Source organism: Octodon degus, unplaced genomic scaffold (assembly GCF_000260255.1).
Source record: "Octodon degus isolate 3935 unplaced genomic scaffold, OctDeg1.0 scaffold00061, whole genome shotgun sequence".
In the NCBI taxonomy this organism is placed as follows: Eukaryota; Metazoa; Chordata; class Mammalia; order Rodentia; family Octodontidae; genus Octodon; species Octodon degus.
The window spans coordinates 4,107,481-4,132,179 of NW_004524637.1; the positions used below are offsets into that span (position 1 = coordinate 4,107,481).

General features: G+C 43.7%; 1 protein-coding gene across 1 annotated transcript in view; it reads left to right on the top strand.

Annotated features, from left to right (window-relative positions):
* Myo6 (myosin VI) overlaps positions 1 to 24,699 on the top strand; it is a 165,690-nt gene that overhangs the window by 59,960 nt on the left and 81,031 nt on the right. Inside the window, exons 2-7 of the mRNA XM_023718672.1 lie at positions 8,831 to 8,972; positions 13,163 to 13,232; positions 16,317 to 16,390; positions 18,772 to 18,901; positions 21,446 to 21,551; positions 22,796 to 22,851. Coding sequence (XP_023574440.1) covers positions 8,856 to 8,972; positions 13,163 to 13,232; positions 16,317 to 16,390; positions 18,772 to 18,901; positions 21,446 to 21,551; positions 22,796 to 22,851 — 553 coding nt within the window. The 5' untranslated portion in view covers positions 8,831 to 8,855. The remainder of the gene's footprint in view (positions 1 to 8,830; positions 8,973 to 13,162; positions 13,233 to 16,316; positions 16,391 to 18,771; positions 18,902 to 21,445; positions 21,552 to 22,795; positions 22,852 to 24,699) is intronic.

Consider the following 24,699-nt stretch of genomic DNA (forward strand, 5'->3'; position numbering starts at 1 on the left):
GATAATGGGCTTAGCTTTAAACATTGATTGATTCATGGACATTTCTTATGTTTTATTTAGAAATTACTGGGTAGAAATGGTCAGTCATGAAGACCAGCGGTGTGAGTGATTAGATCTCCAGACGGCGAGCTGTAGTTACAAGAGATAGCTTTCTTTTTTGTTTTCTTATCCTGGAAAACAATTGATCCCTGTATTTTCCTAGTAAAATTTAAACCTAGAATAGTGCCTGGTACATAGTAATTACTCACCGAATGAATGAATGAATGAATGAATGAATGAAAACCAATCAATACCAATCAAAATTGCTTCATTCAATTAGGTCATCCGTTTTTAGAATTTGTTAATCTTGTCTTGTGTTCATATTTCTTTGTCCTAAGTTTGGACTTGGTGGTGATACTTTTTGCTCATTATTAATGAATCTTTGTTTCTTCTAACAGCAAAATATTCAAAACATTTCCAATGCTAATGTTTAAGTAAGGCATGACATAGTATTGTAGTAATAAAAATACTCATACTTTATATAACTGGCTGAAGATTAACTTGCAGATGTTTTTGTAGAAAGGATTTCCTGAGGTAATTTAGTGATAAAGGAAATCTTGCTGAGAAGTTAAAAGAAATTCTTTTATAAATGTTTAAAAAGTTTTTGAGAGGTCTTAGGGGTCACTTAGTTGCTTAGATTGGGTTTGAGCTTGCTGTCTCAGCTTCTGTCTCAGCTTCCCAGAGTTCGGGGAGTACAGGTGCGCACTACTATACCCAGCTTAGAAGATTTTGAGAAATTATTACTCCTGTCCCAGATTCTGGTTCTTCCTCCTCTTCTTCCCACTTCTGCTTTGTCTTCCTCTTCTTTCTCCTTTTCCTTTTCTTCTTGATACCACTTTTTTTTTTTTTTTTTTTTTTTTTTTTTTTTATGGAGTCTCTTTGCCTGTGCTGGTCTTTAACTCAGTCTTCCTGCCTTAGCCGCCCAAGTAGCTGGGATTACCTGTGCGCCACTATATTTGGCTGTTTTTGAGGCTATCTCGTACAACTGAGCTATGAATCTGAAATGCTGGATGAGAGATTGTGTGAAGTGTGTTTGAAATGTACCTGCCGAGGCCAAGTCAGTGTCTGGACACCCGTGAAGCTAATTGCCCCCAGGATACACTGACACCGTGAGGGAGTCTCCAGTTTAAAGCTGTGTGCCAAGGGTGCAGGGGACACTGTTTTCATCAGCAGGGACAGGACCCCCGAGAGGCAGGAGCCGACTGTTTAAAAGGTAACTTTGATGCAGCTACCTAACCTCTCCAGCCCTGCCCGGCTAGAACTTAAGATTCTTCCAGGACGAGGACGTGGCCACTTCATTTCCCTTCTCCAGTGCTCTTTTTCCTGTTAGCTGGAATGGTCTCTGGGGCCAGGCCACTTGTTTCTCGTGCCCAGCATTCTGTTCCCAGCGACTAGCAGCAGCATGTGGTGCGTGGCTGGCTGACATGAGTTGATGGAGTAGCGCAGGTGGCCCTGGGGGGTCGGCAGCCCTGCTTAGCACTGCCTGCATCTGGTACTTTCAGCTAGTACTCAGTTTCTAATATCCTAGCTAGTAAGATGTAAGGTGGTGGCACTGCGCAGTGCTGTGTCACAGCTGTACTTTAGAAAAGGTAACCTTTGAAGGCAATGCGACCAGGGCAGGTGCTGGCTTGTGTGTTATCGTGTGATCTTCCCATCCTGCTGTGGCACAGGGACGGTCACTGGAGCCCCGAGGAAAAAGTACACGGTGTGTTGCCCTTGCCGCTCCTCTTTCTGGTGAGCTGCTCCCCGTGCCCCGAGGAGCCTCCTGAGATGGCCTTTTCCCCTGTGCACAAGAATACCGCAGACAGCGCTGCGCGTCCTGCAGAGGGGCAGTTGCTGTCTCCCGGCGACTCAGTGCTTCTGTTTATCAGTTTTATGAGTACTGGAGTGCTGACTAAAATGACAGAATCCATGGTCAAGTAAGTAATAAATGTAATTTTTGGTGGATGGTGGGGAATTAACGCAGTTTTCTTTCTCTTCTTGGAAGAACTTTGGGAATTTTAAAGAATTTAACATTTCTTGCCCAATGTAGTGGCTCATGCCTGTAATCCCAGCACGTGAAGCTGAGGCAGGGGCCACCACAAGTTCCAGGCCAGACTTGTGAACACAGTGAGTTCAAGGCCAACTTGAACTGCATGGAAAGACCTTGTCTCAAAACACACACACACACACACACACACACACACACACACGCACCAAAAAAAAAAAAAAATTAAAAAGGCTTCCACTGGGATATGAGACCCTAATATGCTTAGTAAGAATAAGTGTTTATAGGGCCAGAGAGATAGCTCAGTAGAATAAGCACTTGCCTGGCAAGTGCAAGGTCCTGAGTTCTATCCCCCGTACCACAAGAAAAGAAAAAAAAAAAAAAAAAAAAAACCTCAAGAGTAAGTGTTTATTGCATAGATTTTCTGGGACCAGATAATAACATATTTAGAAAGATTTTATCCTTTGTGGAATAAATCAGGTCTCATTAATGAATGTGAGTTTATAGTATAAATATTTATGATTCTAAAACCTATTAAATGAAGGCTTATTTAAAAAGTATAGAAATCAGTATTGAATTTTAATGTTAATTGTATTTAACGTGTTTGGATGAGGTGAGATCCTCAGCCTCCTCCAGATTTTGTACCTCACTGTTGCGCGGTCACGTGCTGGAAGCTGAACCTGCTCCGAGAATGGTGAGTGACTGCTGATGAGGCTTGGTTGGCTGTCTCATGTCATATGTTCTAGTGTGGAGCCTACATGTGGATTTTTAGGTTGAAAATGCTTTTTTTTGGTCATTTTGAGAAAAGTTCTCACTATGTAACTTGCAAGGATCTTGCTGCCTCAGCCTCCTGAGTGCTGGTAATACAGGCGTGCATTCCATGCCCATGAAAACAGCTTTTTAAAAGGATTTTAGGGGAATCTTAGTTCTCTTTCCCATCTTGCAAGATGGCGGGTGAAAAAACTGAGAAGCCAGACACTAAAGAGAAGAAACCTGAAGCCCAGAAGGCTTCTGCCAGTGGCACTGGTTAAAAGGGTAAGGTGAAGAAGGCAAAAAAGTCCAAGAAGGGGCAGCCCCACTGCAGCCGAAATCCTGTCCTAGTTAGAGGAATTGGTAGATACTCCCGATCTGCCATGTATTCCAGAAAGGCTTTGTACAAGAGAAAGTACACAGCTGCTAAATCAAAGGTTGAGAAGAAAAAGAAGGAGAAAATTCTTGCTACCATCACAAAACCGGTCGGTGGGGACAAGAATGGAGGTAGCCGGGTGGTTAAGCTTCGAAAAATGCCTACATACTGCCCTACTGAAGATGTGTCCCAAAAGCTCGTGAGCCACGGCAAGAAACCCTTCAGTCAGCATGTGTGGAAACTTCGAGCTAGCATCACTCCTGGCACCATCTTGATCATCCTCACCGGGCGTCACAGAGGCAAGAGAGTGGTCTTCCTGAAGCAGTTGGAGAGTGGCTTGCTACTTGTGACTGGGCCTCTGAGCCTTAATCGTGTTCCTCTACGAAGAACACACCAGAAATTTGTCATTGCCACCTCTACAGAAATTGACATCAGCAAAGTGAAAATCCCCAAACACCTCACTGATGCTTACTTTAAGAAGAAGAAGCTGCGGAAGCCCAGACACCAGGAGGGCGAGATCTTCGACACCGAGAAAGAGAGATACCAGATTTCAGAGCAGCGCAAGGTGGATCAGAAAGCGGTGGACTCACAGATTTTGGCAAAAATCAAAGGTGTTCCTCAGCTCCGGGGCTACCTGCAATCCGTTTTTGCTCTGGCAAATGGAATTTACCCTCATAAATTAGTGTTCTAAATTTCTTACTAAGAACCTAATTAAATACCTGATACAAAAAAAAAAAAAAAAAAAGGATTTTAGAAACATAGCTTTGTTGACTTAGCAAGCTGTTGTAAATATGACCTTTGGCTCCTGCTCTTGCATCTTTCTTTCTCACCTCTCTGGCGTCCTGAGGGTGCTGTTGACTGCCTGTATGTCTCCTGCTTGCTTGAGTGTGTAGTGGCTACTTTAGCCAGAGTCTTAGAAACTCATTCTTAGTTCTGGTGAATTTTCTTTGGATATTTCAAAGCATTCTTTCTGTTTGGGAGCTGAAGGATTTTTTTTTTTCCTGATATTTTGGTGTCAATTCATTTTATTTACTTTTTTTTTTTTTTTTTTTTTTTTGGCAGTACCAGGGATTGAACTCAGGACCTTGTACTTGCCAGGCAAGTGCTTATTCTACTGAGCCATCTTCCTGGCCCACATTATTTTCCTCCTCCACATTCTTTTTCTTCCTTACTTTTTCTTTTTTCTTATGTCAGAAAGCTTGACTCCATTTTATCTTCTGTAGTTTCCGATGAGTATTTCATTTCTACTGTTGTAAAAAAAACATGCTGATGCATTTTAGATTGGTAAGAAGTACTGTCCTCACAGCTGCTGCAGTAGGGCTGTGCTGCAGCATGACAGGGAGTGTGGACAGCAGCTCAGTTCCTGTGGTCTTGGGACCAGGAGGGCTTTCCGAGCTTAGTCCGCCTGCATGGATGGCTTCTCACGGAGGCTCTCGTCCTGGCCACAGACTGCCACCTCTTCTCCATGTGCGCACGTGGCTCTTCCTTGGCGCCTGTGCATGGAGCATCTGTTTTTCTAAGACCACCTATGATTAGAGCCCTGTGCTTTTGACTTCATTTACCATAATTATATCCTAAAAGCCCTGTATTCAGAGATAGTTACATTGAGGGTAAGGTTCCAACAAATGAATTTTGGGCGAGCACAGTTCAGTCGCATACAGTTTATAACAGAGGGCATCATGAAAGGGGCGCAAGGTGGTACTTAGCTGAGAATACAGCAAAGACAGCTGGGAACTTATGGCTGAGAGCAGAGTGGGAGTGCGGCTCCAAGTCACTGGAGGAGTGTGAAGGGTGAGGTGCCTCTTCCCGGACAGAGGGCGGGGTCTTGCCAGGGTACAGGACTTACCGGGACACCTAGCGGGAGGGTTGTCTTTAAACCAATCCAGATTTCTTGCTGCACCTGGGTTGTGCAGACCTAGAGAGACTGTCTTTGCTCAGTTTGTCTGTGCACACTTTATTGTTCCTGGCTATTCCCAGTCGCCAGAGGGTCCAGCACACAAGACCCCAGCTTCCCTGGCCTAGGGGCGGGCCAGAGCATCTGCTCAGCAGCGAGAAGTGCGTGCGTCACGGTGAGGCGAAGAGTCCCTTACTTAGTCTTTGCGTACTCTATTTTACCTTTCTCTTTAGATCCAAGTACTGGAAGTGCCTTGTACCATGATACTTGTGTTCTTGGAGGGTGTTACAGTAAACTGGGTTGGTTTTCATTTTCTCTAATTGCTGCTTTGAGCTTTATCTGTCTTGGGTTATCGTTCAACCATTTGATTCCTAACTTTCAGTACATGGTTGCCCTCCACCCCCATTCTCCCATCGCCAGGGGCTCATTTCTTTTTAAGGAATGAGATTATTGTAGATTTGGGGCTTTAATGAAGGCATAGCCCTTAGGTATGTGCCTTCTTACTTTCTAGCACTAGAAAGCTTCAGTGCACCAATTGAAATGGAAAAGAAGGGGCTGGGGGTAGCTCAGTGGTGTAGGCTCCTGCCTGGCAAGCACCAGGCCCTGAGTTCATCCCTGGTACCAAAGGGTGTTCAGCCCTGAGTCCAGGCACAGTTGCCCAGGCCTGTAAGCCCAGCGCTGGGGAGACTGAGGCAGGAGGATTACTGCCAGTCTGAACTGCCTAGCGAGACCCTGTAGCAAATAAATGAATAAACACTTTTTACAAATATTAAAATGGAAAAGAGAATAGTTGATGGGAATTGTCTTTTTTATTGCTTTGAGGAGTTTTTGCTCTACTGTGAGTTTTAGTTTTATTTTTAGATTTTTTTCAGGTGGTTATTCCTAAAGCAGCACCCCTCACTGTGTGTAATTTATTTTTGTGTTTATACCTACTGTCATTTTAGTGTTGGGGATTGAATTTAGGGCCTTTATACAGAGCTCCATCCTCAATATCTTTTAATAAAAAATTATAATAATTGTAATTGTTATTTTCTTAAATTTTGAATCAGGGTCTCACTGGATCACCAAATTTTCCAGGCTTGATTTAAGTTCGTGATGCTCCTGCCTCAGCCCTCCAGAGTCCGGGCTTCACGGCATACCATGTTGCCCAAGTTTAGTCTTGAAGTTGGCTGCAGCGCAGGCGGGGAAACCAAGGGGCAGCTGGCACCTGCTGGTGCCTTTAGAGCGCTCATCTCAGTTTAGGTCACTTAATCCTTGCGGCAGTTCTGCAGGGTAAGTGATAGTGTCCCACCACTGAATGAGGGTGGAGATAGAGATCAGAGAGGGTGAGTACCTGGCGTCTGAGCCGCTGGCTTGGTGGAGCTGAGTTTCAAGCCGAGGTTTTCAGAGTGTTCAACTACTGTAGTCCAGTCTCTCCTTTTACTCCTTGCTGAACAGTTCATTCATTCACCAGCAACTATTGGGTTGCCTATTGTGTGCTGTGCCTGGGGGCCACAGGGAGGAGCCGTCTGGGCCCTGATGCAACTGAATGACTGGGTGACACCTTTCGGTCAGGACGATTCCTGGTGATCTGTGCAGTGGCGAGAGGGCAAGAGGCAGCCACAGCTAACCACCCAAGTCTGGTAAAGGTGACATTGGGCGGATTGGCGCAGCAGAGCTGGGCCGATTGGAGATGCCCCTTGGAAGAAAGCCAACATAGCGGGTGGCAAGAGGGCTGGGCATGGGGCTTAGTGGCACCGTTCTTGCCTGAGGGTGGTATAAGAATTTGCAGGAAGCTGGAGGAATTGTATTTCAGGCCAGGTTTGATTTGAACTGAGCATCGTTGTTGCCTTTACTGGTACGAGGAAGAATACAAGCTCAATGGTGGCCTGAGGAAATAGCATAATAGTGTCTGTTAGACAGGTCCCTGTGGCGCAAGCTGTGCACAGACCGGCGAGCACCTGGGAGCTCTGGGAGGGTCTCAGTCAGAGAAATGAATTCGGGCATCACTTACATGTAAGCCATGAGACAGGAATGATCAGGGAAGGCATGCAGATGAGGGTGGTGTAAGTAAGAAGCGGTGTGACTGCCTTCCTTCCTGGAGACCTTCCACGTGACATGCTGGCCAGGTGGCTCCTGGGCCTAAGCCCTTGCTGCTCTGGGAGCAGTACGTTCTGGCTGCTACGTTGACGCCACCGCCCAGCAGCAGCCTTTTCACTGAGCCGCTGCGCCTGGGGGGCATCCGAGTGGGCCCAGGTGTGAGGAGCAGTATGGCCCACGAATCAGCTCTTCATTAAGTACAGAGAAACAGTGAGGCAGAGAGTTCCAGTTGTGTGCTGGAATGGAAACGTCCGGGGTCGTTCGTGGCCGACGTGCTGCTGTTAGGCATTAGTCTTGCTGGGTACTAGCTTTAAAAACAAAATATTTGGGGTGTCATACACTCTCTGAGTTACTCTCCATAGGATTATAAATGTTGTTTCTCAGAATGCCAAGTATGTGAGAAGCCTTATGATTGAAAAATCAGATTGAAATTAACAATAGGTAAGAACTGGAAATAGTCCAGGTGTCCACCAGCAGGACAACAGGAAATGACTGTGGGACAGTCAGTCTGTGGACAGCATGGTTGGATATGTTGAATATCAAAATATATTGCTACATGAAAGAAGCTGGACACAAAAGAATACAAACTGTGTGATGTTCCCTGAAGTTCAAAGAGAGGCAAAGATGAGCGGAACAGTGGGGTACCTGTGGGTGGGGACCCACCAGAGGCAGCTGTGAGGCAGCTTTCTGGGGAGGCAGAAATGTTCTCTACCTTGTGTCTAGGGTGTGTTAAGTAAGTTACTCCTTGGTACCCACGCATCAACTTGTGGGCTGGGATTTGCACGCATCACTGTATGTAAGTCTTACTTCAGTGAAGCAGTAAGACAAGAGTAGCAGCCCTCAAGCTGAGGGACTGTGAGGAGGAGTGCAGGGAATCTCTTATCCCTGCAGGTCCGCAGTGGCCTGGCTTTCCACTCGTAGCTAAGCGCACTGGCACGGTTGTGCTGCTGATGACTCCATCTTAGTAGTTTCTCTCGTTGCTGAGGCAAATAGCTGACCCTCAAAGTTAAAGGTGGAAAGCTTTGTGTAGCTCCCAGTTTGCAGAGCAGTCAGCCCATGGTCTGCTGGCCCCGAGGCAGGGTGGATGGCAGGCAGGACGCGCTGAAGGGAGACGTTCGTGGTGGAAGAAGGCAGCAGAACAAGCCAGGGACTACTGCAGCTTCTTCTACCCTAAGTCTTATCCACCTGCTCACCACAGGCAGCACTCGCACCCTTAATCTCAGTGTCTTTGATCCTAGCACTGCCTCCTGAATTAATCGCAGTGTCACACACTCTGGGATCAGCCACCTCTGAAAGAGCCCTCCTTGTGACCACAGGAGGCTTTGGGGACATCTAGAGATAAGCCATAGCAACTCCTTGATTCATTGTGCACACGAGGTTGCTTTAGGTAGTAAAAGGGATGTGACTGTAAATTACACTGAAACCACAGGTAAGAGCTGTGACTGTTTCTGTTTCTTACTGGTTGCGCGTGGTTCTGCGCTACAGGCTCAGCTGAAGGCAGGTGGCGCTGCGGCCAGTGTAACCTGTGGGCAGTGCTGACCTGTCGGTCCCTTCCGGAAAGGTGGCTAAAGGGAGCAGGGCCAGTGAGGTGAGAAGGCCAGGTGGGACATGTTGGGGGCAAGGAGAGATGTGTGTCTCTAAATTGCGATTAGTGACCTTTTAAAAAAGATTTTTAATGTTTCAATGCTCTCTTTGTTCCTTGCAGAAGCTAGTGCACAGTGCTGCCAGACATGGAGGACGGGAAGCCCGTGTGGGCCCCACACCCAACAGATGGGTTTCAGATGGGCAGCATCGTGGACATTGGCCCCGACAGCTTGACAATCGAGCCCTTGAACCAAAAAGGCAAGGTGAGTTTCTCGGGAAGAGTTTCAAATGTGATTCCTTTATACAAGCAGGGATACTTTCAAAAGAGATACATGTTTCTCTTCTTACAGAAGTAAGATATTCTTGGCAGAATAAAGGCAAAAAAATACCCTAAGTTAATCTTAGTGTTTTCAATGGGCTTTTTTGATTAAAATAAGAAGTTGTGCCATGAGACCATAAAATGAGACCAATTTAGTGAGACTTTCATAGTCCTGTTCTTAAGTAGTTAAGTGATAAAATCAAAACAACCTTCATCTTCTTTATGCCCCTTTTCTGAAATTGATAGTATACCTGTGATGTGCTCAACACATATGATGTAAAAGCATAAGCTGTGAATGGAGCTGTGTTATCAGCTTTTGCTTTTGCTTGACCTTTGTATGTCCTCTCTCTGTCTCTGTCTGTCTCTGTCTCTGTCTGTCTCTGTCTCTCTCTCTCTCCCACTCTCTCTGGATACTTTATTAAACTAGTTAGTATGGGATTTGAATAAATACGTTTGTGTTGAGTAAAAACACTAAGTCTTAAACTGTAGCATGAAAGTGCACTTCAGTTCTGTATGGTGTGATTTATTTCCCTTTATGCTGAGGCACAGGCTGGGCAGTGTCACAGAGTAGAGGTTTGCGGGGAAGTGACCAGAGCTGTGAGCTGCTTGTGGAGGCGGATCCTTTGTGACTCCCTCTCTTACTCTCCACGAGGAACGGGCAGAGTCTGTTTTTGTAGGACAGCTTCACTATCTCCCGTTTAACAAATATTCCTGATAAATATGTCTTCTGACTGAATTAAACTTGTGGATATCATTTCTGTTTGCTTTACACTCTGCAAGTGTTCATGAATAATTTATATTCCACTGATACATGGTTAACTAATGCCATATGACTCTATCCTTTTGGGAACCTTAGAAAAACAAGATCTCTCCTGAGGTCTTTTCAGAGGGAAAACTATCTGTTACTGTAAACAACCCAGGAACCAAAATGCATAATATAGAATGTGCCATGTTGGAGGAGGCCAATTAAAGATGCCTTCAGGGAAGAAGAGAAAAAGTGTTTTTAGATTTTCTTCTTATTATAGTCACCTATTTGTATTTACAGTGTAATACATGTGAAAAATAAAATAATTTTTAGAAGTTTAATTATCTTACGCGTTGGAAAGCATCTGCTTTTTATTTAACATGTTTTTTAAGCACAAGGCTATTAGAATTAGAAGGCTAAAATAAAATGAAAATTATATTTCCTAGGAATTTTCTCTTATGTGTACAGGTGACAAAATAATTCAGTTAAAAAATGAGAGGCTGGGGAGGTAGCTTGGAGGTCTAAGCGCCTACCTGGCAAGCACAAAGCTCCAGATTTGATCCCTGGTACCATGTACCATGCCGGCCCCCAAAACTGGGCGTGGTGGCACACGCCTGTAATCTCAGCTCTGAGCAGGCTGAGACAGGAGGCTCATTGCAGGTCTGAGCTGCACAGTGAGACCCTGAATCAACTAGCTAAATAAAAGATTTAAAAAACCCCTTGATTTATGAGGCTATATATTTTTTAATATTTTAAGTATATTTTAATGTACTTTAATAGTGCCTTATTAGTATTAATCAGGTGCCTATAGACCAAATTGTAAGTTTAAATTATGGAGTCATGTGACTTATGGATTTGGAGATAATTCTATAGGCTAACCTTTATTTTCCTTTTTCATAAAAATTTTTTGAGGATTAACACATTATCAAGGATTACTTTTAATCTTTGATTTCCACCCTTTCTGATTGAAGTCTTAATAAATTGCCACGTGTCATAATAACCAGATGCTTAAAATGACCCACAAGAAAAATAACAACTTTGCTGAGATAATTCATGATCTTATGAAGATCATCAGCCCTAAACATACATATAAAAAGTGAAGTCCATGAAGTGGTCGACCAGTTACCAGAGACCAGCGATGTGCTGGAGTTGTGGAGGTGCAGAGCAGGGAGAGGCCTGTGCTCTGGTGCTTTGTATTCCATAGTAAGAAAGATTTACATTTCATTAGGTGTGTGTATGGTGTATGTTTGAGTGTGTAAGAAATACATTTTACATGTCCACAAGTGTGTGTTGTGTATCATAAACAAAACGGCTGATCAACTGAAACATCACTGGCACGTGTGATACTCTTTAAAATGCTATCTTAACCCTCTGAGTTGATTTTTGTTCCTTGTTTGCAGCAGACTGGCCGTCAGGTGAAATCCCAAAACCTCTGTCACTTGAGGGACTGCACTGGATTTCCCGAGTCTGCTCTGCTGGGCTGTGCTCTGTCAGCCTGCAGTTTCCCCGTGGAAGCCTTGCCTTGCTCTTCTGCATCTGTTCTTTCCATCTGCACGTATTTGTCACAGCAGGAGGTACTGGGCGCTGTGTCCCTGCCCACAGTCCTCCTTCTGCCTGGTGTGCCATTCTCCATAGCCTTTGCTTAGTAAATGCTTATTTATCCAAGACAGAGGCTACCTTCTTTATAATTGTCCACAGAGAACCAAATCTCTCCCATGAAACAAGTTAACTGTTAATTACTTTTTGCCATGTGGACAAGTGTGGCTCTTTAGCCATCCTGCAGGCCTCTTTGGGGCTCATGCTATGCAGGTCGCCCCTTCCTGCTGAATACTCTTCTCAAGTGCGGGCGCTGCTTTATATGTTGGCTCTGTTGTTGGACCTTGATGTACTATATTTTCTGTGTGGTTGGTGTTTCGTGGTAGGGGATCCATGTGTTCTTTATTATTGGATCTTGTTTGGCTAGAAGGAAAAGTACTCCCTTTACAAGAAAACAGTTGCTAGGAGAAAACAGACTTTTTCTTGGAGGGAAAAAAATGGGGGCCAGTAGGTAACTGGAGGGTTGAAGGAGGGAGAGACACCCTCTTTGAGAGCTTGTTTCCATGTGCTCTTGAAGGCACAGTGAATCTTTGTTAGCACCTTCGCCTGAGCTGCTGTCCCTGTGCTCCGGCTTCTGGGGCCTTTTTATTTCACATAGGTCCTACCAGGTTAGACCCAAACTCTGGAGCAGGAGAGGTCTGTGTCCCTTTGTCATGACTGTGATAAATAGGGGCATCGTTCTCTAACATAGCAGTAACTTATGAAGTGTTTTTCTGTAGGCTCACTGTGATAATGTGTGGATTGCTGCATGTCATCATTCATAGATTGTCTGTGTTGGACCAGTTCACTTTTGTGCTCGCTTCTCTAAATGTTCACACTTATGACATTGAGAATATAGGTACTGGGTTCAGAATGAGTAACTTCTGGAGTTTTAGAGCATAATGTTTTTCTAAATTGGGTATGACTTCAGATGGAGGTGGTGCTTGTAGCCTGGATTCTACTCCCGAAACTATGACAGTAACTTCGTCTTATGTAGCATTCTGACACATGCGCACACGCACGCACGAGACTTGCAGGTGGTATTGCTTGGTGGCAGAGTGAAACCCAGGGCTTTGCGCATGCCAAGCACATGCTGTATTTCTCTACAAGTGTTATTTTAACATAATTGGACCATTTTCTTTACTGTTTTATTTGGTATGTTTGGAAACTTTAACCACAGGAGTAACTAATTATTTAGAGGTATAAATTTAAAAGCAAATGTTAGAATAGGATTGAAATTTAATTCTCTTGATATAGTTTGAGTTCGTTTGTTCTCCCTTACAAGATACTTTAATGCTCTCTACCATAGAATTTAAGTAGTAAATTTAAGTGCAGATTTATTTATGGATACTTTAATTTTATTAACCAAATATTCTCTGATACTGTTTATATTTCTGACAGATCTTTGTACAGGACTTTATCAAATACGAATTACTCATATGTTAAAATTCATGCTTTATATTTTATTGAATGCTACTTTCTGCTTTTTAAAAACAAAATCTCTGTGCCTACCAGCATTATTTAAAAGGAGTTGCTTAGTAGCATTCCTGTGAAGTTCATTTGGATGTGCCCCTCCAGATGGGAGAGCCCAGGTGCTGTGTGCTGAGTTCTGCCACTGTGGCTGTGGGCTCTGAGGAAAGGTGCTGTGTGGGGTCAGTGCCTTAGCAGTGACAGGTCTGTGTCACATCTCTGTCACGACTATGTTGTTGCCTGCATGTCGCATGATGTACGCAACCAGTTAAACTCCTTTATTTTTCTTGCTGTGGACTTCATGTTTAATGAGGTTTTTAAAATCTTTTTTATTTGTTTGTTAGACATTTTTGGCTCTTGTAAACCAAGTGTTTCCCGCAGAAGAGGACAGTAAAAAAGATGTGGAAGATAACTGTAAGTATCAAGTTGGAAGTTAGCTCTTAGCACAGAAAAAGAAACTTCTTTCCAAGATAAATTAGTGCTTGTGTTACTGGTACATCATACTGGTTCAGAAAAAACATAGCTGCTCAGTGTGAAGTTCATGCAAGTGGAGGAACCTCAAGGCGGAATTCTGTTTTATCTCAGGTGTGCATCTCGGTGAGTCTCTCGACGGTTCTCGGTAGTATTTTGGTTGTGAGCCTGTGGGGAATAGTGAACATGTACCGCGAGGCTTGAGCTAAAGCCACCTGCTGTTAGCTGGGAGCATTAAGTTGAAACTCATCTAGAGTCTCAAAGTGGTTTTTGTAGTAGTAAAAATGGTCAGTAATTAGCTGGTGGAGTCAGTAGGAGTCATTTAACATCATTGTTTAAAGCAGATGATAAAAACTATGTAATAGCTACTTACTGAAAATTTTATTTCAGAACATTATATTAGAATGCAAGATGGGCTAAGTATGTGGTGTACACCTGTAATCCCAGCACTGTGGGCAGCCAAGGCAGGAAAACAGCAAGTTCCAGCTGTCTGAGTAGCGTAGTGGCTTAGCAAGCAAGACCCTGCCTCAGAAGAAGAAAGTGAAAAATGGCTTGAATGGGTGGCTTGACCCTCAGTACCAACAAATGAAACAAAGCAAGGCACACACAGCCCAACAAGACGCAGAAGCACCACATCCATTCGATTGGATGTTTGGTGGAAAAATTCTTCATCCAGTACACAGGTTGTGTTGTTCTTACATGTTCAACCTCGAGGCGTGGTCACATCTCAGGTTTTGGGGGAGGTGTTAGTAATTTTCTGTCTGTTTGTCCTCACTGCACATGTTGTCCTCCCACCAGCTCTGCCTCTGCTCTCCCTCCTGGCACTGGGGTGAACCCAGGGTCTTTGTGTGAGCTATGTCCCTTGCCCTTTAAAAAAATTCCTTTGAGACATGGTTTAAGTTGTCCAAGCTCTGCTTGAACTTGTGATCTTCCTGCTTCAGCTTCCGGAGTGCTGGGAGATTACAGGTTTGTGCTGTCACACCCAGCCAAACATTTTAGTGTAATGTTTTGAAAGTCATTTTTAATAGGTAGTTGTTAAATAGTCGTTCTTTTGTAATACTAGTTGCCCCAAACAGTGATGTTAAATGACTCCTACTGACTCAGCCTCCAAATTGCTGAGCCTTACATACTCCTGCACCCCACCGTTTGAAGTTCTGTGTTCTCATAGCATTGAGGTAAGCACCAAGCATTTTCAGACCAGACTGTGGAAGGGGGTTATTTAAAAATCCTGTCTACTTGACATGGTGCCGAACATTGAAAACTCTTATTTCAAGAAAGAAGATGGGGCTGGGAAGATAGCTCAGTGGTCTAAGTGCCTGTCTGGCAAACACAAGGACCCAGGCTCGATCCCCGGTACCTCATGCTGTGCTGGTTATGGGACCAGACCTGGTGGAAGCACGTTCCTGAGCCAGGGCTGCCTGAAAGCACAGGTTGCTTCTTGGCACTTGCCAGAGCATGAGTGGTGTTGGTGAGCTGTTCAGTATGCCTACAGGTTAGAGCATAGTACAGTGTGAAAAATTGGGCGAAAAGGGTTATTTACATATATTTTTATAAGAGCTTTGATCAGACTTGAGTGTGGATGTTGATAATTGGTAGAGATCCGTGGGCTTTTTTTGAGATGGAGAGAGATTTCACTAGAGCCCTAGTTGAGTCAGTGTGCTGAGCAGTCTGGATCGCATAGGAGAGACTGAAGCAGTAAGGCAGGTGCTAGGCCACTGTAATCACACAGGAGACAGTAAGCTTGAGGTGGAATGGTAGAAATGGACAGAAGAGAGGCATTTCGGAGACTCACACTATGCTGCTGTGGTGTGCCTGCAGTGGGATGCACTGGATATCACGTGGTATCCGGACTTGGAAACTTTAGAACGGGGAAGATGGAGGAGGAGGGTTCTGGTGTTGCCTAAAGTTTGTGGTTTGGCTGACTGTGAGAGCGGTGGCGCTGACAACAGAAGCACGGTGGTGAGAAAGGACTGGCTTTGTTTGTTGTAGCGTGAGGTAGTAATGGGGCTCAGAAGATCAGAGGGCCCGGAGAGCAGGTTGGGAAGAAACATCGACGTAGTACTAGAACAGCCATCAGAAAGGAGGACCACAGCCCCTGTTCTGCCGTTCATTAGTGTCATGTCAGTGTAGGCTAAGGGACATGTAACTCCCCCAGGATCGCCATGTCAGCTGGGAGGGACGGCATGACCTGACGGTCCCAAGCCCTTCTGAGTCTCGTCTTTCATGTTTTTAAAAAATATTTTTATTGAGAAACAGCAGTGAGACAGTCTCACAACTGATTACTAGCACATTTTCAATAATTAATACATTGCATATTGTTGTCTTAGTGGTTATTCATTGTACAAGATGCAGACCTGATATCTTGTCTCAAACACTATTAGACCAAACCTTTCTATTCATTGAATTAAGAGAATGGAGCTATATATCTACCCTAACTATTCTGAGTATGCAGTTGCAAAATGGTCGTTCATTTGTGTCCCCGTCTTTCATGTTTTATCTACGAGACACTGAGCATCATGGGTTTACTGTCTTGTCTTTGTGTCAGCAGTGTATCAGTCCCCTAAGTGGTACTTTCTATTCGGACAGTACTTGACTCTTCAACCAGACTTTATTGGTGTATACAATCAGTGGTACTCACTAAGTAATTCATTGCTTGAAAATACCATGTGAAGCTGTTTTTATTTTAGGCAAGAAGGGTACCACTATTATGGTACCACTCTTTCTAGTTTTATGTGTACCTGCTTTAAAAAGATGGAATTAAATCTGACCTAGTAAGTTGAATTTAAACTTGGGTCAGAATTATTCTAATACAATTTTTTTTTTTTTTTTTTTTTTTTCTTTGGCTATTGACAAGAAAAATATTACAGTACACTGAAAGAACAAATTGTCCTCAAGTTTGTCTTTGAGGCCCTCCTAGTGGTCAGCCATCTGCCTAGGCAGACAATAAAGCTGCAGTCTTCTCCTTCTCTGGATTGTGTTTTTTTTTTTGCTTTAGCTGTTTCATGATTTACAAATTTTGTGTTTCAGGTTCACTAATGTACTTAAATGAAGCCACACTGCTCCATAATATCAAAGTTCGATACAGTAAAGACAGAATTTATGTGAGTATTTTAGTTAAAGCTTAAGTATTTTACCTGTGGTCTAGTTTCTGAGGGGGTCATTATTTTGTGTGACTGCTTGACTTGGTCAGGAAGTGTTTCTGGCAGGACATCCTGCTTATTCAAGCCTATGGAATAGGATGAGCTCCAGAAGACAGGGCTCTTTCAGATTTAGTGCTCCACCTCCAGGCTCAGGAGGTGCCTGGTAACAGCGGGCGCTTGATTTGTGGAGTGAAAGAGTGAATTTGGAGCGTCATTTACTATCTGGCAGACTTAAAAATGTCAAAGTTGAATATTTATGAAGACAATTATTTTGAATTTTGATTTCTCTTTTTTGGTATATGTCTATGGATATGATGGATTAATTTCACTTTTCACATTGTTCTACAGACAATTAAAGGCAGCCTGTAAGGGTTATATATTAAAGTCAGAAAGGCAGTGTTTCAGGAAATACCAAGAATACAAAAATGCTAATCTTAAAACCTGAACTATTACTTTATTACTGTGTTTTCATTATGATTATTCTTTGGCCATGTCTGAGATTTTATGCTCTAATGTCTTCTGTTCTTTTAGATTCTTTTAGTCTAGATTCTTTTTGTTGTGTTTGCCACTGCAGTCAAACTCAGCACCTTATGGTTGCCAGGCAGGCGCTGTGCCACTGAGCTGTCTCCCCAGCCCTAGATTTCTGTTGCTGGTTGGAGACAGATTACCCTGCTCTGGCTCTCCTGCTAGAAAGATGGGTTCTTCATTATTTTTGAAAGAAGAAAGCACATGGCTTCTTTGACACTTCCTAGATCAAGTGACAGCCTTCATCTTTTGTATCACTATCAGTTCACCTAATTGTACTTAATTAATTCTGACTAAATTACATCTAGTCTTTGCCATCTGTCCAAGGGGTGACAGCTGGGTAGTGGGACTCATGCGGAGAGCTCTCACCTCTGGCTGCTCAGCGTGTCTTCTGCTTATGCACATAGAGTTTACTTTCCTCCTTGACTTTTTTTCAAAATCAACTAAATAAAGAGTATAATTAGGTTTACCTATGCAGATTCTTGAGTACAAATGTGTTTAGAAGCAAAATTACTCATATTGGACAGAATCAAATGTGTGCTGAATGCTGCTTTTAGATAATACAGTGACACAAAGTTGTTAAAGCAGCAGAATGTTTAGATTGTAATAAATCAATGAAAGATAACTTAGAAGTACCTGGGAGATATCATCTTTGAGTCGAACTATGACACCACTGTTTCCAGGGTTCAGTGAAGCTGCTGTTGGTGTTTTTCCCCAGCCAATCATGCCCTTTAGTTATAAACTATTAAATATCAGCCAATATAAATGTAGTTGCTATTACAGTGACATGCAGAGGTGGAAGTTACTATAATTAATAGCTGAGGGAAGCAATTGAGAGAAATGGTTTAAATTTGATATATTATGGTTTTTACCAATCAAGAGATAGCACTATTTTCTTTTAGAGTTGGTAGAATAACAGCCCACATTTAATGTTTTTATGGTTACTAAAATCTCTGATCCTTCCTTTTGCTCCCATGGAAAAATTATGATCTAGAATTTCTTGTTTTTCACTCTGTTCCAAGAAACATCTTCGGGAATATTCTCTACATTCTCGATTATAGTTGAATAAGAGTTCTGGGTTTCTGCAGAATTCTTCGCCCATGATTAGAAGCAGAAATGGCCTTTTGAGCTCTAGTTTGGCTAGTCTTGCTAAACCACAATTCTCCACTAACTAACTAGGAATTTTATAAATCCTGCTTGTGCATTTTTCTGATCTTTGAAAGCCACAGTTAAGTTCCAAAGTTAAAAGCAAGCTTAAGTTGTTCATTGAGGCTTAGCTCATCAGTATTGCAGTCGGTCGGCAGCAGTCAAGTGCTGCTCACAGGCCTCTGCCACCAGGTGGTCAGCCAGTGCCGAGCCCCTCTGCACAGTCACCATCGGACAAATGAAGCAGACTGCGTGGAAATGACATACCCAGAGCCGGCTGTAGGAATCAGAGGGAGGGGAGGAGATGTCATGAGGGCGTCAACGGCAGCCTGGTTGAGACCTAGGCCTTTGGAAACCCAGAGTTCTGTGGAGGGTGGCTTGGTGTTTTGTGTCCTGCACCTGAGGGGCACTTTTGGAGGGTTATTTTCTTTGAGGCAAAGGGAGTTGGAAGAAGGACTCTTACCTTTGGGAATTCTGGGTGTGAGATGGTGGGGACACAAGAAGATATGAAGACTTCCTGTGTGGGAGAAATAATGGGTCTTATAGAGAGTGTTTAGTGCTGGTATCGGGGTCCTGCATGTGTGGAGAATTGGAGGGATCTTTGCCTCTTAGCCTTGCTCAGCTTGATAATAGTAATTGGAAAAACTTCATGTTTACACCTTTCCTTGTAGACGTATGTTGCCAACATTCTGATTGCAGTGAACCCGTACTTTGATATACCTAAAATATATTCTTCAGATGCAATAAAGTCGTATCAAGGAAAGTCCCTCGGAACAATGCCGCCTCATGTCTTTGCAATTGGTAAGGGATGTAATTGTATTTTAATCGGTATCCTTCCTTGTACTGTACAGATTGACTCAGTTTTCCCTTGGATTAATAAATGATGACAGGAATCGAACATACGTGTGTAGCAGGTGTGCAGCATAAGTGGTGCTGGGAGCCGTGCCTTTCACAGGGTTGGGATGTGTGGTTTTGCAGCCAGCTCATGGGGCAGCCACGCATCCTTGTCTCTGAAGGCCTGGGTCTTCATGGGTGTGCCTGCCCACTGGAAAGCAGGGCATAATAAGCATAAACCTGGTGGCTCTCTTGGCTCATGGGTAAGATTTATGTGACTCTACAAGTGTCCTGCCTCGCGCTGTGACCCAGGTCGCTGCTTGTATGACCCGGGCCCGCTGTGAGCTGGGAGAGCAGTCTTCTTCCAGGTGTTATCTTGCAGCAGGGTCCCATAAAATGAGGAGGTGAAGAGTGGCAGCTGCTTCCTGTTGCTGAGGAATCTGTGGGAAGCTGGCTGTCCTGGCCTTCCCCTGCCTCACCCATTGGGAAGCCGTCCAGCACTGAGGCTCAGTGAGATGGGTTATTTGGTCAGAACCAGAATTTGCCCACTGTCCTCTTCCCTACCAAGTTCAGAGATGTCAACTAGCTTCTTTGCGTTTGGGCATCTGCAGCAGTTGAGCGTCACTTTGGTGCAGTCTGCTTTTCATGGGGACTTCTCTTAGTATTGCCCGTGGCCTAACCTCACTGCATGTGCCATGTTCTGCTGGACAGATAGACACACCAGGCAAGCCCAGTAGACTTACTTTTCATTTTGATGACCATGTTTTATGCTCCTATCAGGCCATAAGATGGTGCACAGTCCTCAGAATATGAGCCAGTTGATCACTGGAGAGAAGTTAGTAATGTGTCTAAAATGTAAATCAGGTAGCTTTTAATTTTAGCCTCTTCTAAAAAGTGTTTAGAGGGCTGGCCAGATAGCTCAGCAGACTAAAGAGCCTGCTTAGGCAGGTGCAGGGGTCGGGGTTCGATCACCCGTGTGCCATGCTGGCCCTGCCCTCGGGATGTGCTGAGATGGCAAATGAGACTGGGTGTGGTGGCACACGTCTGTAATCCCAGTGGTTGGGAGGCTGAAAACAGGAGGATCACGAGTCCCATCTGTGTAGTGAGACCCTGTACTAAATACGTTTTTTTTTTTTTTTTAAAGTGTTTAGAATGATTCTGTAAAAGTGAGTGTAGCAGATTATAGATAAGTTAGACAAAGGAAAGCCTGTACTCTTACGCATGATACCTTAGTCACCTCTGTGTGCCTTGTAACAAAGTACTTGCCCGGATGCCCCAGGGAGAGGAGATTACTTAGCTCACAGGTTTGGAGAAGACCACGCTGCACATGTGGTGCTGTGGACCACGACTCCCTGTGTCACTGTACTTCAGTAGCAGTGGCTAGTGAGCGCCAGTGATTCCCTCCCAGACGAGTAGCAGTGCGAGGGCAGGCTTGCTCCTTTCATACAACCCTCCTTCAGGAGTTCGAGAACTGCCTTCTGAGGGCGTGGCCCAGGGGCCCAAGGACCTCCGGGGGCTTCCCCTCCCCGAGATGCTGCCCCCTGTGGGCTGGGCCTTCTGTGACAGTGGGCCCTTAGGGACACTGGGACCACATCCAGCCCAGATGGCTGTCTTCTGTGCTCAGCCTTCCTCATTGGTACAGTTAGCATACATTTGGAGGTGAGACATAGTTGTCGTATTGAGCCTAGTTGGTCAGGAACTTAAATAATTTTAAACTTAAACAGTTTTGACTTTGTAGTTTAAATTGTAGAGCATAGGTGAAAATTGTTAGGCATTACATATAAGCAATTGTGAGTCTAAGATATTTAAAGCAGCAAAATTTGCTTTTCTTTGAAATGAGATACATTCTGAAGATGTTTGAATTTAATAATACCCATAGGGGAGACCACCCCTCCCCCGTTATGTTGCAACGATGTATCTTCTTTTTTTTTTTTAATTTTTATTTGTTTATTTATTTATTTATTTTGTGTGTGTGTGGCCAGCTCAGCCCACCAGGGGGCGGGGCTGGCTGGCATGTGGTGCTGGGGGATTGAACCGCGGTCCCGGTGCTTTGCTTAGCTTAGCTTGTTCCAAGTAGGTGCTTTAGACCACTGAGCCATCTCACCAGCCCCCCGATGTATCTTCTTATTCCCAGCAGAGGCTGGGTTGCCAGGCTTCTCATCCCGCAGCCTGCTGCTGCCTGCTTTTCAGTGGGGCCTCTAGTTAGGGATGGAAACAGTTTTCTGATTCTCTGCTCATATGCTTTGGTCCTGAGGAGTGCTGACCACAGCTAATGACTTGGGACACTGGAGCACAGCATTAAGGGTGGTTCAGATTCCATATTATGTAGTTGTTAGGATCTAGCATTGAAAATAAATACTTTCAGAAATGTTTTGAACACTTTAAATAACTTTGTCTTAAAAATTCCCCTTTAAGATGCCCTTACAATTTCTTCCATGCTAAGTGTACCTTCTGTCATTGAGTGGCTTTCTGCTGCATGCCGTTAGTCATGATGTGCTGTTCTGACCCCAGCTGACAAGGCTTTCCGGGACATGAAGGTGCTCAGAATGAGCCAGTCTGTCATTGTGTCTGGGGAGTCAGGAGCCGGTAAGACAGAAAATACGAAATTTGTCCTAAGGTGAGTATTCGGCTGCCTTGAAATATTTTGGAACAGGGTGCCGTTGTTTTGGAGGCTAAGAACACACGACATGCAGTTTTCCACCTAACCCCTTTCTGAGTGCACAGTTTCATACTGTTAAGCACATTCACATCGTTCTGCAGCAGTCAGTCCCTAGACATTTTCATCTTGTATCACTGAAGCTCTTTGCCTGTTACGTACCTGCCTTTCTGCTCTTCCAGCCTCTGGCAACCACAGGTCTACTGTTTCTCTGGTTGCACCTGCTTTAAGTACCCCAGAGAGGTGGGATCATGTAGTGTTTATCTTTTTAGGGCTGCCTTGTATCATAACAAGATTTCACCCATGTGATGTGTGTCCCATGTTGCAGTACGTGTTAGAATTTCCTTCCTTTTAAAGATCAAGTAATGCTCCATGGTAGGTACATGGTGCGCTTGCTCGTCCACAGAGCAGCCCCTTGCTGACAGACATTGGGGTTGCTTCTACCTCTTGACCTCTGCGAATGGTGTAGTTATGGTCACGGATGTACAAGCATTCGCTACCACTGTAATGCATGTTCACACTTCTGGGAATACCTTGGGATGGTAGACTCTAGCCTTTTACAGAAGCAGGCATTCTTTATGGAAGCTAATCTGGAGGCTGCTGCAAGCCCGCTCTGACAGGCGAGGAGCCTAGAAGAGAGCGGTGCTGCTTAGGCAGGAGGAGAGCTGGGCATGTTCCTCTGAATTCCAGGCTCCACAGTGACGCTTTGTTCTCAGTGCTTCTTGAAATCCTGTTTTTACTTGGAGTTTATGACTCTTTGCCTCCCCACACCTTCTCCAGGCTTGTTTCCTTGGCTGCCGCCACCTTCTGCATGTGGTCGCTTCCAGGTGGGCCAGTGGCAGGTGGCCTTGTTTTCGCTAAAGAGTGAATTGATAGGCTGTTTTAAGAGGCTTTGAAACCTCGTAGTTGGCGAATATTCGCATGTGAAATGAGTGATATATTTAAAAACAAATATAGTATTTGGCTAAAATCTGAGTATTTCCAAAGACGGCTTGAATAAAACATTGATTTAGATGTTAGAGATAGTTTAAATAGAATTCTAAATAAATTTAAAGCTATAACAAAATAAGTTTGAACATCAGTTTGTAAATTTTAAAGTTATAAGGTTGGTACAGGTTTCAGTTTTATATGTACTAAATAATCCAAAATTTATGAATCTGTTATGCAGATTATCATCCAAGTTTTTAATTCTGTGTTTTAAACAGGTATCTGACTGAGTCTTATGGAACAGGTCAAGATATTGATGACAGAATTGTTGAAGGTATTGTTTATTTTTATTTTCTATCATTTAGTACCTGTTCAGGTTAACTTTCAAGAAGTTTTCCAGTACCCCTACAGAACTAGAGATGCAGAGGGCTCTCCCATCTCCTACAAGTCTCTTCTCAGTGCCACCTTCTCCCTTATTCTCACCCCTCCCCATGTACCTACTGTACATAAATACTGGGAAGCAGCAATTTCTGTTTTGTATTCTGCATCCCTAGAATAGTGCCTCTTGCATAGTATAAATATCCATCAATCATAGTACCGTTAGCAAGCCTCACAGACCTTGAGAAAAAACTCCTTGAAATCCATTTGGAACCAGGAGAGACCTAGAATAACAAGTGCGATTCTGGACCACAAGGGAAAGGCAGGAAGCGTCATAATCCCTGACTTAAAGGTATACTACAAAGCCACCGTGATAAAATCAGCATGGTATGAGCAAAGAAACAGGCCTGAGGAAAAGTAGAGCACAGTAGAAGATGCAGCCACAACTCAGCCACCTTATCTTTGACAAAGAGGCCAGACATACTCACCGGAAGGAGCATGGCCTCTTTACTAAACAGTGCTGGAAAGACCGGCCTTCTGTGTGTCAAAGACTAATCCATGTCTGTTACCACGTACCAAAATCAGAATGAATCAAAGGTCTAAATATTAAAACAGAGACATTCAATCTACAGGAAAAGAAAGTGGGTAGAAATTGTGAAGACATAGGGGTAGGCAGAGAGTTCATGTTGGAACTGCCAAGCTTCAAGGGAAATACTTCAAAGAATCAACAGTTATGATCTCCTTTTATCAAAAGAAATCACTGCTACTACAAAGACAACAATATGCAATGTATTAATTGTTGTAACTCTCCTACCAACCTGTTTTGAAGCTGTCACATTGCAATTTTTTTGTCAATAAAATTAATAAAAAAATTACTGGAAAAAAAAATTTTAGAGAGAAAAAAAATCGCTAACAGAATGAAAAAACAACCTATGGAGTGGGAAAAAATTTTACCAGTTGTCCTCACACAAAGGACTTCTATCTAGAACATATAAAATGTAAGACCATCCGAGTTAAAGAAATGGGCATCTGAGATGAATAGACACTTCTCAGATGAAGAAATACAAATGGCAAACAAAAATATGAAAAATGTTCGACCTCACTGGTTATTTGAGAGATGAAAATTAAAAGCACTGAAATTTCATTGCACTCCAGAAAGAATGGCTGTTGTCATGAATCAGTCACAACTGCTGGCAAGGCTGTGGGGACGAAGGAGCCTTCTCCACTGTTGGCAGGTGTGTGGACTGGTACAATCGCTGGAAAGTCGTGTGAGATTCCTCAGAAAACGAGGATTAGAGGCCCCATTTGATTCAGCTGTTCCCTCTCTGAGTATTTTCCCAGAAGAATTAAAGCATCATACTATAGTGATATATATGCACCCATGTTTATAACAGCACAAATCTTCATAGCCAATCCTGGGTACAACTCAAATGCCCACCAACCGAGGACTAGATGAAAAAGATGTGGTACTTTCATGCAGTGGTAAGCTGCTCAACCCTAAAGAATGATCAGCTTGAGACTTTTATAGGTAAATGGATGCAACTTGAGATCATCCTCGTCAGTAAAATAAATCGGACTCACGCATTGGGCTTGTATTGCTTCTCTAAGGTGAGATAGTAAATGAGGTCTACAGTGTACAGTAGCTAGCTATGAAATGGGAAGATGTTAAAAAGGAGAAAGGACCTAGGATGGGGGAGGTAGAAAGGAAAGGAGAGGGCGCGAGTGCGAGTTAGTTGTACTCTTAGTTCATGGAAAAGGAGGGTTTGCACTTGCACTGACTGGAGAAATTTCTCTGCCCATATCT